General features: G+C 41.9%; 1 protein-coding gene across 1 annotated transcript in view; it reads right to left on the bottom strand.

Annotated features, from left to right (window-relative positions):
* Positions 1-6,452: 6,452 nt before the first annotated feature.
* The window catches only part of znf438 (zinc finger protein 438), a 57,058-nt gene continuing 47,368 nt past the window's right edge, over positions 6,453-16,142 (bottom strand). Inside the window, exons 3-4 of the mRNA XM_039790273.1 lie at positions 9,436-11,208; positions 6,453-9,258 (exon numbers count right to left, since the gene is read on the bottom strand). Of these exons, the coding sequence (XP_039646207.1) occupies positions 8,661-9,258; positions 9,436-11,180 (2,343 nt within the window). The 5' untranslated portion in view covers positions 11,181-11,208 and the 3' untranslated portion in view covers positions 6,453-8,660. The remainder of the gene's footprint in view (positions 9,259-9,435; positions 11,209-16,142) is intronic.

Genomic DNA, 16,142 nt, shown 5'->3' with positions numbered 1-16,142 from the left:
TTTAATGGACTTATTAAACCGTCAAAGTACACAAAAAGAGGAGAAAAAAAAACCCCCCCCCCTTTGTTTTATTTTTTTTTTTTTTTTTTTTTTTAAAAAAAAAAAACCTCTTTTTTTCCAAAAAAAAAAATTTTTTAAAATGTTTTTTAAAAAAAAAAAAAAATCACTTTTTTTAAAATAACTTCCTGAGTTTTTTTTTTTTTTTTTTTTTTTTTTTTTTTTTTTTTTTTTTTTTTTTTTTTTTTTTTTGATTTTTTAAAAGTTTACAATCAGAAGATGGATTCACATATCCACTATTATAAAATCCTGTGGTTGGTCCATTTGCTTTTCGTAGAGATGTTTATGTGTGTGTTCCCAGAATAGTATCCCAGCTTACTCTGCGTATTCCACATTCATTTGGGGCGTTGCTTATGAGAAAATGAAGGCAGATGTGAAGTCAGGTCATCAGCAGAGTGTGAACAAACGAAATCCACACATAAGTCAACACTTATAAACATTGTTCCATAATGTGGTGCTTGGGTTTCATCAAACGGGGATCCATTGCATGTTTTTGAGAAATACTGAAGAGGCCCATGTACTCCAGAGGTTTCTGTTTAACCTTTTGCTCTTCGTAAATCTAAATACCAATCAGCACGTACAGCACAGAGTGTTGCAGTGATGTACCTGCACCTGCTCATCCTCCCGAGGCGTCTCCATCCCTGCTCCATTTAGAGCCGCAGCCTGGCCTCGGATCGATGCCTTTTCTCCAGCCGCCCGTCATCAATTATTCACCTGATCAGCCCTGCTGCTCATTAGATGACTAATCTGGGAGGGTGAGGAGAGACGGGACACTTTGAAACCTGAGACCGAGAGGCAGCAGGGAAGGGAAGGGAGGATCACATCTCCAGATCGAGAGAGAGATGGAGGAAGAGTTCATAGATGTGGCATTACCGATTTGTACATCTAAGTCCTGACATCCAGGAGGGTTTATAAATCTTTGATGAAACCATAGAATCACTTTGATGAATGTGCACACGTATCGCCAACGGATTGCACGTGCCGACAGAGGCTTTACGGACGTTAGTGCATTAAGACAGACGGGCGACAGAGCATGAACAGTGAGAAGTGAGAAGGTTGGAGTGCAGCTTCCGTTAGCCAAAAGAGTGCTTGTTGCACTCACATTACACCCCACCGAAGTTGTTCTCGAGAACATCTGTGGTCAGTGTGGCTCACATTTTTACCATCCTATAAATCTCCCCCCGACATTCTCCCAGTGACGCCAGTTTTGTTATTTCCCGTCTCCCTGCTAGATGAGTGCATCAGGGTCAAATGAACTTAGATCTTAACAGGTACACAAAGTAGGTCCATTTCTTTTAATACATACCGTCTGTCCCTCACCCTTCCTGCTCAATCTCAACACTTCTGGGGCCACGGTAGTGTTGAAGGCAGTGTAGCTCAAAGACCCAAAGAAAGAAAGAAAGAACGAGAGAAAGAAAGGGAGCAGTTCTCCTTCTTTTCCACTGATCATGTACAACCGGGGCTTTGATCTCCCCTGCCCCCCTGAGAGCCACAGTGAGGTGGGAGTGCAGTAAGTGTGACGGCTGTGGTACACGTTAGCTCTGATTAAAGGGAAATATGCATCACCGTATAGCGCTTTCCTTTTTATCTGCGCCTGCGATGTGGTGCTATGGCGACACTAGATTGGGCCCCGATATGTACTGATGTCGCAGCTTCATCTGTGCTGAAAGACACGTGGAGTTGAGTCACTCTCATTCCAAACATTTGAGGCCACGTAAAGTTAGTTTGAGGAAGTTAAGGAGTTGACTTAAACCTAGCTGGGGTTGTTTTGTGTGTCTCTCTCTCTCTCTCTCTCTCTCTCTCTCTCTCTCTCTCTCTCTCTCTCTCTCTCTCTCTCTCTCTCCTGGGCTGCTGCCTGTGTGCCCTTTGACCTTTGATACCGGGTCACGTGCCTCCAAATCAATTAGAGCTGAGGACCTGCATTCCACAACGGTGTGGCAAGGACTACCACTACCGGGGGCTGCGCCTGCAGCAGAGCAGAGAGCATTTGCTTCTGACGGCATGGTTACAAATAGAATGCGCATTCTCAAACCTATTTGTCCCTCTCTGTTCAGAAAGAGTGGTTTAGTGCTTACTCTAAATGCATCCTGCAATGCAGAAAAAGAGACATGCAGAGGGAAAATGGAGATCAGTACTAATGTCATCTCCATTCATTAAATATGAAGCCGTCACAAGGCATAGAGCCATTGTTGTTATGCTCCTCTCAGAACATGGAAACCTTTCTCTGAACCTAAGCAGTCTTTAAAATGGTCTCCAGCTCACTATTGTGCGTCATGTGTGGCCCAGCTAGTAAAAAAAGACAGATCGTCAAAGACACTAAGACATCATTGAAAGGTAGAAACATTTGCACACAGATTTGATCATGTTTTAATGCTAAAGCAGACAGATGGAAGGTCTGTTGGAAGGGGAGGAGCACAGAGGTGTATGGCATATGTATGATCTTAAAAGCCCTTTGGCTAACCCACTTTGCGGGACCCTTACGTACTGCACACATGCACACACCTTTCCAGAGTGCAATATCAATTAATCCTATTCTCTGAATCTCTTCTCTGTCCTCCTGTCTGCCTCAGCCCCACGCTCAGTCTGGCCATTTTTGCTGCAGTAGATGAGGCACTGCATCTGCAGGGTATTACGTGTGTCTGTGGGTGGCTTTATTCTGTATTTCTGCTTCATACTAGAGCTGAAAAGATTAGTTGATTAAGAGAAAATTAATAGGCAATTTTCCATTATAGTCATTCATTTATCAAACAAACTTCTCTGGTTCTAGAGGCTTTCAAAGGAGAGGATTTGCTGTCTTTGTCTTTGTTTTAAGCCATGCTAGCCATGGCTCTATGGATGACTATTTAGGTCTGCTCACCATGTTGGTCAAGACAGAAATATTTGAAATGCTGAATGGATTGCCGTGACATTTTTTGTACAGATATTTGTTGTTCCCAGAGGATAAACCCTGACTTTTCATCTAGCTCCACCAACAAGTCAAAGGTGTCACTTATCCAGTGAAATGTCTCAACATCTAAAAGAATGGTCCATCATTCGGTACAGACATTGTTCCCAGACGATATATATCCTAATGACTAATGACAAGAGGTGCAAATATATTGTGTGTGAAATATCTCAACAAATAGACTGGATTGGCAGAATATTTGGTACACGCATTCATGTCCACCTCAGAATGAGTTGTACCATCTTGAAGGTCAAATTCTTAATTTCAATACTAGCCACAGCTTGTGTTCAGTTCTAATTAGCTAATGTTTGCATGCTAGACATTATAGCTGCTTAACATATTCATAGCTTAGCATTGTCATTGTGAGCATGTCAGCATGCTGATCTTATCATTCTGCTCCACAAAGCTGCTAGCGATGTACTGTGCTGCTCGTACTGCTGCTGCAGTGAGCAAGCTCTAAGTTTTTGGCAAGTCTACTTTTAGCCAATGTGCCTATTGCTTACATTACTAAGCAAAAGGACGTATACATTTGGCTCAGTGAGCCTCCACATTACAAGAGCCGCAAGCATTCCTTCATTGACGGCCCTTCTTAAACATCCTCGACATTTTGGACGAAAGCACAGAGTACCAGTTTTTCAAATCACACAAATTATATATCAATATGTTCGCAAATGCTTTCTAGTGATCACAGTGACGTCATTTTATTGATACCACGTGTTGTTTAGGCTTTTTTTCAGGCGTCTTCAATTGGAAGTTTACCACAGCTCGTTCAGTTAATCTCAAATATATATAGTATATCATTACTTTTTTATCACTTTTTTCGAAAAATTCCATTAAAAAGTCTTTTTAATGGAATTTTTCGACATACTATACTATGACTTTTTTATTACTTTTTTTTAACATACCATATATGTCATACACTTTGTCTATGACTTTTTTATCACTTTTTTCGACATACTATACTATGACATTTTTGTCACTTTTTTCGACATACCATATACATCATATACTTTGTCTATGACTTTGTTATCACTTTATTCGACTTACTATACTATGATTTTCTTCAAAATACAATACTATGATTATGTTATCACTTTTTTCAACATAGTGTACTATGACTTTTTTGTCACTTTTTTCGACTTACTATACTATGATTTTCTTCAAAATACAATACTTTGATTATGTTATCACTTTTTTGGACATACCATATACATCATATACTTGTTCTAGACTTTTTTATAATTTTTTTTTACATACTATACTATGACTTTGTTATCACTTTTTTTACATACTATACTATGACTTTGTTATCACTTTTTTCAACATAGTGTACTATGACTTTTTCTTTCACCTGTTCCCTCGTGTCACCTGTCTCTAGTTTCCTCGTTACCTCTTGTATTTAGTCTCTGTGTGTCATTATTTCAGTTTGGAGTGGCTGTGTGTCTAGTCTACCCATTTTGTCTTGTTGTTCCTGTGATTCCTCTTTTGACTTCATTTTGAGTTACCCCTGCCTGTCTGCCTACCTGTCTGCCTGCCTGCCTACGTGCCTGCCTGCTTCTCTCTGGATTCTCTCTGGTATTGTTTGTTGGACTCTGGAGGACGCCATTACCACATGGTCGACGCCACAAACAAGAGACACTGATTCACTGGGCACGCTCTGGAGAGCGCTCTGCAACCACCACTCACTCCTGGATCCCCTGGACATGACAACCCCTTCCCCTTGCACTATTCACACAAAAAAATATAAATACAAATAAAGAATGAAACAACAATAGAAACAACAGAGTTTTTTTTCAACATACTATATGACTATGTTATCACTTATTTCGACATACTATATACGTCATATACTTTGTCTATGACTTTGTTATCACTTATTTCGAAAAACCATACTATGACTTTTTAGACATACTATACTATGACTTTTTTGTCACTTTTTTCGACCTACTATACTATGACTTTATCTCTTTTTTTCAACATACTATAATAGGTATTTTTGCGACTTACTATACTGTCCTTTTTAACACTTTTCGACAAACTATACTTTGACTTTTCTATCTTTTTTTCGACCTACTATAACATGACTTTGTAATCACTTTTTTCAACATACTATACTATGACTTTTTATCACTTTTTTCAACATACTATACTATGACTTTATCACTTTTTCGACATACTATATATGACTTTGTTGTCAGTTTTTTCGATATACTATACTATGACTTATACTATGACAAACATTATTTGTTGGGGGCATTTCCACCTTTAATAGATAGGACAGCTAGATTTGAAAGGGGCGAGAGAGGGCAAAACCATTCAGGAAATTGTCACAGGTCGGATTCCAAACCTAGACCCTCTGCGTCATGGTAAAAACCTCTGTATGTGTGTGCCTGCTCCACCAACTGAGAGAACTCGGCCACATACCATGTCTTTCTTTTCTCTTTTTTTGACATAACATACTATGACCGTTTTCCATATACTATACTATGCCTTTTTAATCACTTTTTACAACAAACAATACCATGACTTCTTATCACATTTTTCAACATACTATATTGACTTTTTTCGACATACCAAAGTTTGATTTTTGTTGACATATATATACTATGTCTTCTTTATCACTATTTACAACATACTATACTATGACATTTTTCAACATACTATACTATGGCTTTTTTATCACTTTTTTGACATACTATACTATGAATTTTTTCGACATACTATACTATGACTTTTTTATCCTTTTTTTGATAAACTATACTATGACTTTTCATCACTTTTTCGACAAGCTATATTACTTTTTATCACTTTTTTTGATAATATACTATTATACTTTTTTTTGACATACTATACTATGATTTTTTGACACACTATACTGACTGTTTTATCCTTTTTCTGATAAAATACTATTTTACTATATTTTCATCACTTTTTTCAACTGCTATTACTTTTTATTACTTTTTTGACATTCCTATACTTTTCAACATGCTATACTATGACTTTCATTTAAAAAAAACATAAAATATTCCACTATTTTTTAATACATTATTAGTATTATTCAACATTTCAATGAAATGACATGCCCATTTTGATAGGATTCCCAGTTGGGTGACATGCTTTTTGTGCGAATAGTTCTGGCTACGCTTTACTTTACTACATAAGAGAGTCACATAAACATTATACACAAGTCATAAACGTTTATGACATATGTTTATGACATTCGTTTTTTGTTATTGTTAGGGTTAGAGTTGGGGTTCATGTGTCATGACTGTGTCATGTGATCATGACAGTGTCACGTCACTCTTATGTAGATACCTTCAAGTAAAGTGGTACCACAGTTCTGAAGTTTTGAACATAAATATCCACCTTTCTTGAACCCATGGCAGTGTGGAAATCTTGTAATTGACTTATATTTGCGCATCCCTTTTCTAAAAAAACTACAGTCACAATGTCCTCAACAAAGCATATCTTTATTCTCTTAAACATCGGGTTCTTCAGGTACACAAACAGTCACGAGCACAAACACTTCATTTGTAGACACAGTCAACATATTAAGTGAGTCAAACACATCACATCACCTAAAGTGGGATTTTTCACTTTCCGACTTGTGCTGACGGTCACAAGTATGTTTCTCATCTAACTGAGGAAAGAAGAGTCTGGCCCTAAATTCTGTCACTTCCTGGTTTGTGTCGAGGGCTTGAAAACAAAGGACACTTCACCGATGAACACTTAAACATGGTATTCAATAAACAGTAGTGCACTATACCGTAGATCACCCGCTCAGTGCGACACGTACACACCAGTGCTTTGCCCTTCATTCACAGTCCTGCATTTTGTGTCCGACACATAAAGACAGCTCTACATGGCTTTTGTTGCCAGTGTTGGCAATTATATATTCATCTCTTGTTTCCCTCCTCCACTATGACAGAACACAGCAGCTGATTCACAAGTTACTCTATGTAAATATATATTTTTTTTTTCTCAATATATCTATATATTCTATCTATGGAATAAGTCTATATAGCATATATATACTTTTGGTAGGGTTTTGAAAACATTCAGGTACATTCACTTGACCCTGTGATGTTGTTTTTTTTTTTTTTTTACTTCATATGAAAGATAACCACAGACAAATGTTAGCAGAGATACTTGCCATGTAGTAATGGCCTCCCATCAAAAAACAAGACGTTAAGCACCCCCCAACTCGGAAGAATCAAACATAAATCTTGAAGGACCAACAACAAGCAGGACTATACTAACAGACCTCTGTATTAATCTAGTATAAAATAGCATATTTTCTGGACTTGACAACAGTTTATATTAACTCTAATAATAGAGTCTGGGTGCACACAATTCCACAGGTGCGTACATGAGCTGGCAACAACAGGTAGGCAATTCGATCATTTTCTTTACGTATTTACTAAGTCACCAAAAATTATTCTGTCAGTGGTTAAAAAGCTTCAATGCAAAACTCACTTTTACAATCACTAGTGTAAATAGACCCTTGGCATATCACATAATAGACAAGTAGGCATTAATCAACAAGTCAAGGAGATAGAACTTGGCCTACAGAGGACCATACTGACGGTAAGCCACACTACGCATGAACACCGATTTCTTTTCAGAAGGCCACAAGGATGTCACTTGGGTGCTGGTTAAGAGTGTTCCTTCATGGGTCCGGATTGACAGAGGACCCCGATACTGCCCTTAATCGGACTGTGAAAGTTAAAGTCATAACTGAAATATTGATTTTTCCGTTACAGGAACAATATTACATCAAAGGATTGCGTATTCATACCGATTCATTTTTACCTGTAATAATCCAAGGCCAATAGATACATTGTCAGCCAGTGTGACAGTAGACAGTGTGCCCTTGTTATAAGATTTTACATTTCTCCCAAATTAGAAACTTTATTTTCTCCAATAGTGGTATCTAGCCATGCACATTTGGTAGTTTTAGTCAAAATGAAGAAGATCTTTTAGGATTTCTGACTCCAACTTTATGAAATGGAGTGGAATGGAATTTTGTTTGCGGTGTTCACGGTATTACACAAAAAAAAAATTTGTTTCCTCTGGATCGTCTTCCGATAGTTTCCGCAATGAGACGTAGTCATTAAACTTTTGAAATGTAATTTTCATTGGGGTGAAGGCAGAAATCTCAGCGCAGATATCTCAAAAACTCAGCACAAAAAACCAAATGATCTGCATGGCTAGATACCATAAGAGCTAAGGATTTAGGTGAAATGACCCTTTACCAACATTAATGCGTCAGGTAGGTTATAAATAACCATTTTAATAAGATTTAAATAAGCAGTAGAAAAATTATCCAACAGGATATTAAATACATACCTACAAACAAAATGTCCAAAAACAGAACAGTGCAATCAAAATAACATGGAAAATAATATCGTTTATAAAACTGAATTCTCTGACCTAGAGAGAGTATCCCTTATGAACTGTAACACAAAGATCAATTTTCACCATTGGCTTGATATTCTTTTTCTATTTTCATTTGAACCAGGTCAAATGCCTCAACTGGTGAAAGATGAAACTAGTGATAAAAAACATCAGGGAAACTCTGCATCCCTGTGCTGCTGATTGTTAGTACTGAGTGTGTGTGTGAGGTGCCACAGTGAAGGGCTCCATGCCCATTCGAGGGCTAGGCTGGATAGTGTGGGCTTGGAGCAGGAGTGTCCAGATCCCCGTCCGCTTCACCCTCTTCCTGGCCAGAGTAGGAGCTCAGTGCATCCCACAGAAGGCCGGGCTGCTCACAGTGGTGGCGACTCCTCCAGTGCTCCATAACCCCCTCTTTAGTGTCCAATATCTCACTGCAAAGCACACAGTTAAAGGCTGCACCTGCTGCAAGGACCCCGTGGCCTCTGCCGCTATCTGGTGATGCGAGGGCCCCGCTGTCCTCCCCCTCCCTTCTATGGTGGTGGGACATGATGTGTCTCTTAAGCTTGGAGAAGGAGAAGAACTCCTCGTCGCAGCTGCCGCACCTGACCAGGTTGCGCTTCTCGTTGAGCTGCCGCCAGTAGTGGGCGGCGTGCTTTACCAGCTCGTTCTCGGCCTCGCGGCCGCCGCGCAGTGCCTGGCCCTTGTGAAGCGGAACCTGGACCTCCTCCCCGTGCACATACAGCAAGTGCATCTTCATGTCGGCAAAGGTCGGAGTGATGGCCTGGCAGCGGCCGCATTTAATCTGCAGCTCTACAGGGTCTTCCCGATCCTGCTCATCTGATGGCTCTGGGGAGTTGGCCCTGGTGAGGAAAACAATGAACAGTGCTTATTTAAAACTTTGTTTTGACTGTTTAGAAAAGGTTGCCAGTTGTCAGGTAATCAATCAATATATTTAGCCATTTCACTTATAAGTGGACATCTCTGAATATAACCTGCTACAAGATAAAGGTCACAACGAAGATCAATTATAATCTCACCTCTCCACAGATAGGCGATCCTCGTGATGGCTGATGGAAGGCTCCACGGTCAGCACCACCTTGTGGACCTCTCTCAGGTGACTGAAGTAAACCCCAACATAGCCAAAGGCCTTCTCGCAGAACTCGCAGCACAGAGACCGACGTGGGCGTACCTCAGAGTGGTGAAGCTTCATGTGGGTGCTCAAGCTGCCGGAGTGGGCGTACGCTTTGCGGCAGACCGGGCAGACGTAGGGCCGGCTGTTGGTGTGACTGTTCATATGGCTCTGGAGGTGATGCTTGAACTGGAAACAGCGGCTGCAGGTGGGGCAACGGTGGAGCGGACGGCTGCCTATGAACACTCTTGGATGGGAGGCGCCTCTCAGGTGGAGGGTTACTGGGGATGGTTGGGGAGGGCAGTCCAGGGTCTTGGTTGTGGTAGTGGTGGGGAGCTGATGACCAAGTACGAGCTCCTGTTCTTGGCCATCTGGGGTAATGGCAGGCAAACTAACCAGTTGGGGAACCGTCTCCATTACCAACATAGGCTTGGGTCGGATGCTGCGGTACTTCTTTGAAATATCAACTTCCTTTTGTTTGGAGCCTGGGACAACTGCTGGCGGTTTCTCTGGGACCCTTCTACTGAAGAAAGACAAAGACCTCTTCTTTCTAGCCTCAAATGCCAAGATGTCCTCCATCGTCTTTCTCTTCCGCCCCCTCTTCTTCCCAGGTGGTTTCTGGAGGGTTCCCAACACAGGGAGGAGTGTGGTCTTTGCCTGGGGCTGGAGAGTGGAGTTTGGCACCTGGTTGTGACCCAAGGCTTCAGCTGTCTCGAGGGGCTTGGATGTAGGATCTAAGGGGCTGGTGAGTCCTGTCTGGCTAGAGAAACCCTTCTTCTCTGGGGACAAATTGCTAAGCTTTGCAGCTGGGATCAGGGCGCTCTTCATTTTAGAGTAGGGCAGAATGGGCAGTTTACCCTTAGGTGGGGACGGGATGATCTGGACTGCTTTGCTGAAGATGGCTGAGGACAGGACCGTTATACTGCTCTGGGGCTGGGCTGCAGTGGACTTAGATTGGCACAGCCTCACTGTCGTCTTACTTTCCTCTGGGGATTTGCCTGGGGAGCCTTTGCCAGCAGCAGGGGGGAACTGGAGGTTCTGAATAAGGCCAGTTGTAGCAGGTCGTTCAGAGCCATCTGGTGCTCGCTCTAGCTGAGAACCTGGGTACAGGACAGCGTTGTCTGGGAGTAGAGCAGTGACAGAGATGTCAGAGGAAGCTGGGTCAATCAGAATTACCTGCTCTGAAGACTCCTCTTTGGCCACTAGGGTTTCCGTTGTGTGCTTGGACTCCTGTTTTTTCTTCATCACGGTTGATGCCCCACTCACCGCTGACTTGGTTTGTGCTGTCACAGCAACCTTGGAGGCTGTTTTCACCCTAGCAGCTAGTGGTGGTGACTTGACCTTATCTGTGGTCCCCTTGCTCCTTACTGGCTGGTACCTGGGAATGGGCAACTTGAGGTTCTTTTGGGTTTGTTGCTGTGGTGTCTGAGGGGAGACAGAAGGAGGCAGTGCCACCAGAGAGAAAGTGCCATCCTGACCTGCTATTTGCATCAGTGCATAGTTTTGGGTGGGCACAATGATGGACTTGGGGCTGGAGGCGGTGGTAGCCTCAGGGAGGGCAGAGGGAGGCTGGCAGGACAGGACTGCAGGGGAGGGGGAGGGCACCACAGCCGGGGCCTTAGGGGCGATGCTCCGGAACTGAAGGCTCTTCATCTGAAGGGCTGGACTCACTGGCTACCAACTGAAACAGAATCACAAAAGAGTTTTAGGAGTAACTGCACTGAGCCTAGCGAGCCTTTTCAGCCTTAACGTGCCCTTTTAGCTTTAACCCTCTAACCTTAAATTTCCACATCAACAATTACTGACAACACTGCAACACTGTATGATTGCAGTCTTAAATTTGTTTGATCTAACATATTCAATTGAAATAACTGATGGTTACATGACTTCCTGTGGTCTCTTCTGAAAGCTGCAAAGATCGTGACTGTAAATGTGAATTTTTGATGGTGTCATTACTGTGCAACCCAAGCAGAGAAGCAAACAAAAAAACAGGCATCTGCACAAGTGTGACAAGCTGTCATATTACCCATGTCTCTCTGGTCACACACGGCAGAGTCACTCTGCCCCAGGCTAAGGACAGACTGTCCCCTTTGATTTGGGCTCAGCATGCAGCCGTGGTACACGCTGGGGCCCTGCAGGGGACTCCTTTTACGCCCCCTCACTTCCTGGAAGGATCAGCCAGTGGAGCATGAAAGCTGCCCAACAGCAGGATCTTTACTAGATGAAGAGGGGCTCCCCTCTCATCTCATCTCCCCCTCCACTGACCAGCATTGCAACCTGGCCAAAGGCAATGAGGATGCCTCTGAAAAAAAAACCTGGCTGTTCTTTATCATCCCTTGTTCACAAACAACGTTTCATGGTTTTCCAGCATGGCTGAGGCTTTTCCACTCTGTGGATCGCCATTCTGACTGTGTTGATACTAAATACTGCTGAAGTCAATGGGGAAACTATAACCTCAGAGTGAGGTTTTAAACAAGCCTATATTATACGAATCTACCGTACAGTTTCCATCCATCAATCAAGAGCCACAGGTATGGCTTTGAAAACAAAGGCAAAATTTCCTTCGTTTATATCAATACTGAATCTTTATATCAAAAGGAGGGAAGAGATTACAGAGGAATGCTTCAATGGGCCTAATTGTAAACAGACTGAGGTTTGAATTTCACAATTATGACCCGACTTTCAATAGCAGCGTTTGATACAAGCAGCGTTCCAACTCCACTCTGTAATAATAATCAGCATAAAGTGCAACAATCTGGAGGTGTCACAAAAGGCAAATATTCATTACCAGAATTTCCCAATACTAAAAAAAAAACCTCTGTATTCATTTTCAAAGCAGTCTGGCGCTTTATTCATTGGAAAAGAAGGAGACGAAAAGAAAAACTGCAAAGGGCATATTGTTTAACAGCTGGAAGTGTTTCTGTGCAGAGAGATTATTTATACAGTACCCCTACCGCATTACGACTCCATAAAACTGGAGATATTCCTCCTCCGTGTGGATAGTTGACTCCAGTTTGACTGTGACTTTGGCTGAACACCGAGTGGAATAAAACCGTGGGATGTGTGCTCCTCTGGGCATTTTATGTGGCTATAGAAAGTGGGAGATTGGGGTAGAGGCCACGCTTGGCGATTAATTGTGCCATGGGAAAGTTTACGGTTGGACATGGGGTGGGGGTGATGGTGTGGGCGTAAGGTGTGTGTCAACAGCTGGAGGAGCAGCCAGTAGGCCTAAAATCCTTTTGTCACAGGTGATTCAGTCGACATCACCCGACATTGTAAGAAAAAAAAAAAAGCTTCAATAGATTCCTTTGTCCTATTTCACCTGGAAAAGTGGCAATAGTATTGGAGTAGCATGGCCAGTGTTGGGGGATATCATGTTTGAACTTTAGTTCTTGGAGTTTAAAATTTTAAATGAGAAAATTAGACCTCATTGAATTCACCATCATCATCCTCATCATTAGATGGTAAGTCAAGAAGCACTCAAACACAAAGTCTGTGCCAGCACTTTTCCCTCATTACTATGCAAATCTGTTCAGCAAGGTGATCCAACATCTAATCTGATCATGTACACTGATGGTTCTATCATGTACTGTTCTTGCACTGCTGTGTCTACAAGTGTCTATACACTGATGTGTTTGCACAGACAGACACATGCCACCATGACTTACTGACAAGGGGAATTACTGGAATTGTTGGGTCTTTGTAAATTATAGAGTGTGGTCTAGACCTACTCCATCTGTAAATTGAATTGAACTGAGTGACGAGCATTTGGCAGGAGGAAGTTGGGACAGGAAGAAACAGGAGCAACTAGACAGTAAATATTAGAATCTTTTCAGTAACAATTAGAGTGTATGATGATAACAACCTTATTTTTTGCACAATAAACATATCCTTGCACATATGCAACCATTCTCTTCATCTTTATTGATAGTACAGCTACAAATTTACAAGAAAAGGGTGAAGAGATGGGATGATATGCAGCAGAGGGCTGCGGATCGCTGCGGTAAGGACTTTAGCCTTTGTATATGGAGCGTGCACTCTACCAGGTGAGCTACCAGGGCACCCCATGTACTGCCAGTATTAACATGCTAATGTTTAGCAGGTTATGTTTACTACTCACATTTACACTTTATCTAGCATGCTAACATTTGGGACAGCTGAGCTTTTATGTATTTGGACATTAACTAAAGTATTGGACAAGTTTAACCAAACTTCGATAGTCCAAACTTCAATATATCTGGGATTCATGAATGCCTGAATACATTTTTCTATTGGCATTCATTTGATGTGCTGATCCGTTTGTTCTTTCAATGCTATTGTTTTTATCCCATTTGAGCACTAGTGTCTTTTTCATAATTTCTGTATATCAAATTTTGTGTAGTAGATGTTCCATTATCCTATTCCACTGGATAAGTGAAAGTTTGATCTGATTGTGGCACTAGCAGAAAAGTCAGAGGATCAGGGGAAATTTTGTGGCAATCCCTACAATAGTTATGGCTCTATTTCAGTCTGGAACAAAGTGGTGAGCCAACTTACATTGCCATTCCTGCAGCTAATAATAGGAGACTGAGGAATCCTCAAAATTGCACATCAATCAGGACGGTTCAAAACAGACAGAGTGACTTATTGTGTAGCATACAAACATTTACAACAAAATTGTGCTTTGAAAGTCAGGCTAGATTTTCAAATTCATATGGAAGAGTTGGACAAGGGTAAGAAAAAGCTGCTAAAAACCAACTGCATCAGTAACTGATCCTACAACAGCTGGTATTTTCATAGTACTGGTTTCTGGAGGCCCCGAAGCTACTGGTTTAAAACTCTCCGAGCTCTACTACAAGAAGTACGCCGATACAACAGGTGAGCGTCTGTGACGATGACAGCCTTAAGGCGGATTTATGCTTATGCGGGGGCTCCACGCAGAGCTTTCGACCGTAGCCTACGCAAGTGGCCTGAAGTTTATACCTGTGCGTTGTTGCTGCGTCGTTCTAGCGTATCTCTTTAAGAGAATAGCAGGGCCGGCATGTGTGTATGCGTGGGGAGTGTGTGGTAGAGCGAGTGAGAGAGTGACGGGGATTAGCTTCAGAGAGAGTACCGACTCCGAAGGCTTAGACGCAAAACAACAAAGTGTCTCCCCTGTTCTTTCTGACCACCGTGGGAAAGCTATAGCAGGAAAAGTTAACCATCTCCTTGATTTCATGTTGTTTATGGAGAAGTAGAACCAGGACATGAGTAGGGGGAATGTGACGCTACCAAGCCACGGCCAAATTGACCAATCACAGTTGTTGCGGTCTGCGTCGTCGCGAAATGTATTTACATTTTTTGGTGCGTCAGGCTACGGCGTAGAGTCCGTAACTCCATTTACCTACGAGCGTACCCACAGCGCACAGGAGCATAAATTGGCCTATAGGCAACACCTAGTTATTCAATATTCAGAATGGGGCAATGAAAAAGTATCCTTTACTGTTGTAGGTCATTGAAAAAGGCTACCCATTTCTGTCTAACAACTCTCTCCTCCAGTTCAGCCACATGGGAGCGGGTAGAGAAAAAGGGAAGGAGGCGAAGAAGGGAAGGCATTATTAACTTGTTGATCTACCAGAGACTGTCAGTTTGCCCTGCCATCATCATTCTCTATTCCCTATGAGGTGGTTGTTGTGCACAGTGAGACGCAGTGGGAAGAGAAAAAATGTCTGGAAGAAAGCCAAGAGAGCTACAGATGCTTAAGAGCCAGACCTGTAAACCAGCTTCTGATCATGATGATCTAGACTCAGCCGGGATAACAGCAGAGACAAAACAATTATATCAAGAGGGTGTCATAATTTCCTCCAATTGGTGTTTTTTAAAATATATTTTCAAAATAACACCAGTTGTTCAATTCAAAGAAGTCAACAGGCTGCAGTGGTCGAAAAACAAATTTTTCTCTAGTTACGGAAATATAAGAGAGGTCTATGCTATTTTATGTATTTGTAAAAGCCACACAAATGGCAGCAGCATTGGAAAGTTTTCAGACCCCTTCACTTGTTGCTAGATGCAGCCTGAGAGTGTGATGCTGCCACCATCATGCTTCATCATAGGTATGGTAGCAGCCAGAAGATGAGCAGTACCTGGTTTTTGCCAGATGGAGCGCTTGGAGTTCAGGTTCTCTTGTAGGGCTGAAACGATTCCTCGAATAACTCGAATAATTCGATTACAAAAAATCCTTGATGCAAAATGACTTGCCTCGAAGCTTCGTTAAATCAATGTTACCAACGTTGTATCGCTGACGCACGGTGTTTCCGCACGGAGCATTATTACTGTCGCACACCAGACGCTTCTGCTGCTAGCGACATATGCTAGAGCGTAAATAGCGAGGGGCTAAGAGAAGAGACAGGCTGGAGAAAACGACAGAAAGTGTCCAAAGTTTAGAATCAGTGCAAACGGAATTAAACATTGTACAGTGTGTCTACTGCAAAATTTAACTAGCTTACCACAATAATAGCACGATGTCAGTGCTTTAGCATCTCAACAGAAAATATTTGAGTCTAACTTAATCCTCCATTCCACGAAGCGGACCCGACAAAAATAAATCACAGAGTCGTATGGACGATGAAACTACACCAAACACAACAACTACCAAAA

The sequence above is a fragment of the Perca fluviatilis genome, chromosome 22 (assembly GCF_010015445.1).
Source record: "Perca fluviatilis chromosome 22, GENO_Pfluv_1.0, whole genome shotgun sequence".
In the NCBI taxonomy this organism is placed as follows: domain Eukaryota; kingdom Metazoa; phylum Chordata; class Actinopteri; order Perciformes; family Percidae; genus Perca; species Perca fluviatilis.
This window is presented reverse-complemented; position numbering and strand designations above follow the sequence as displayed.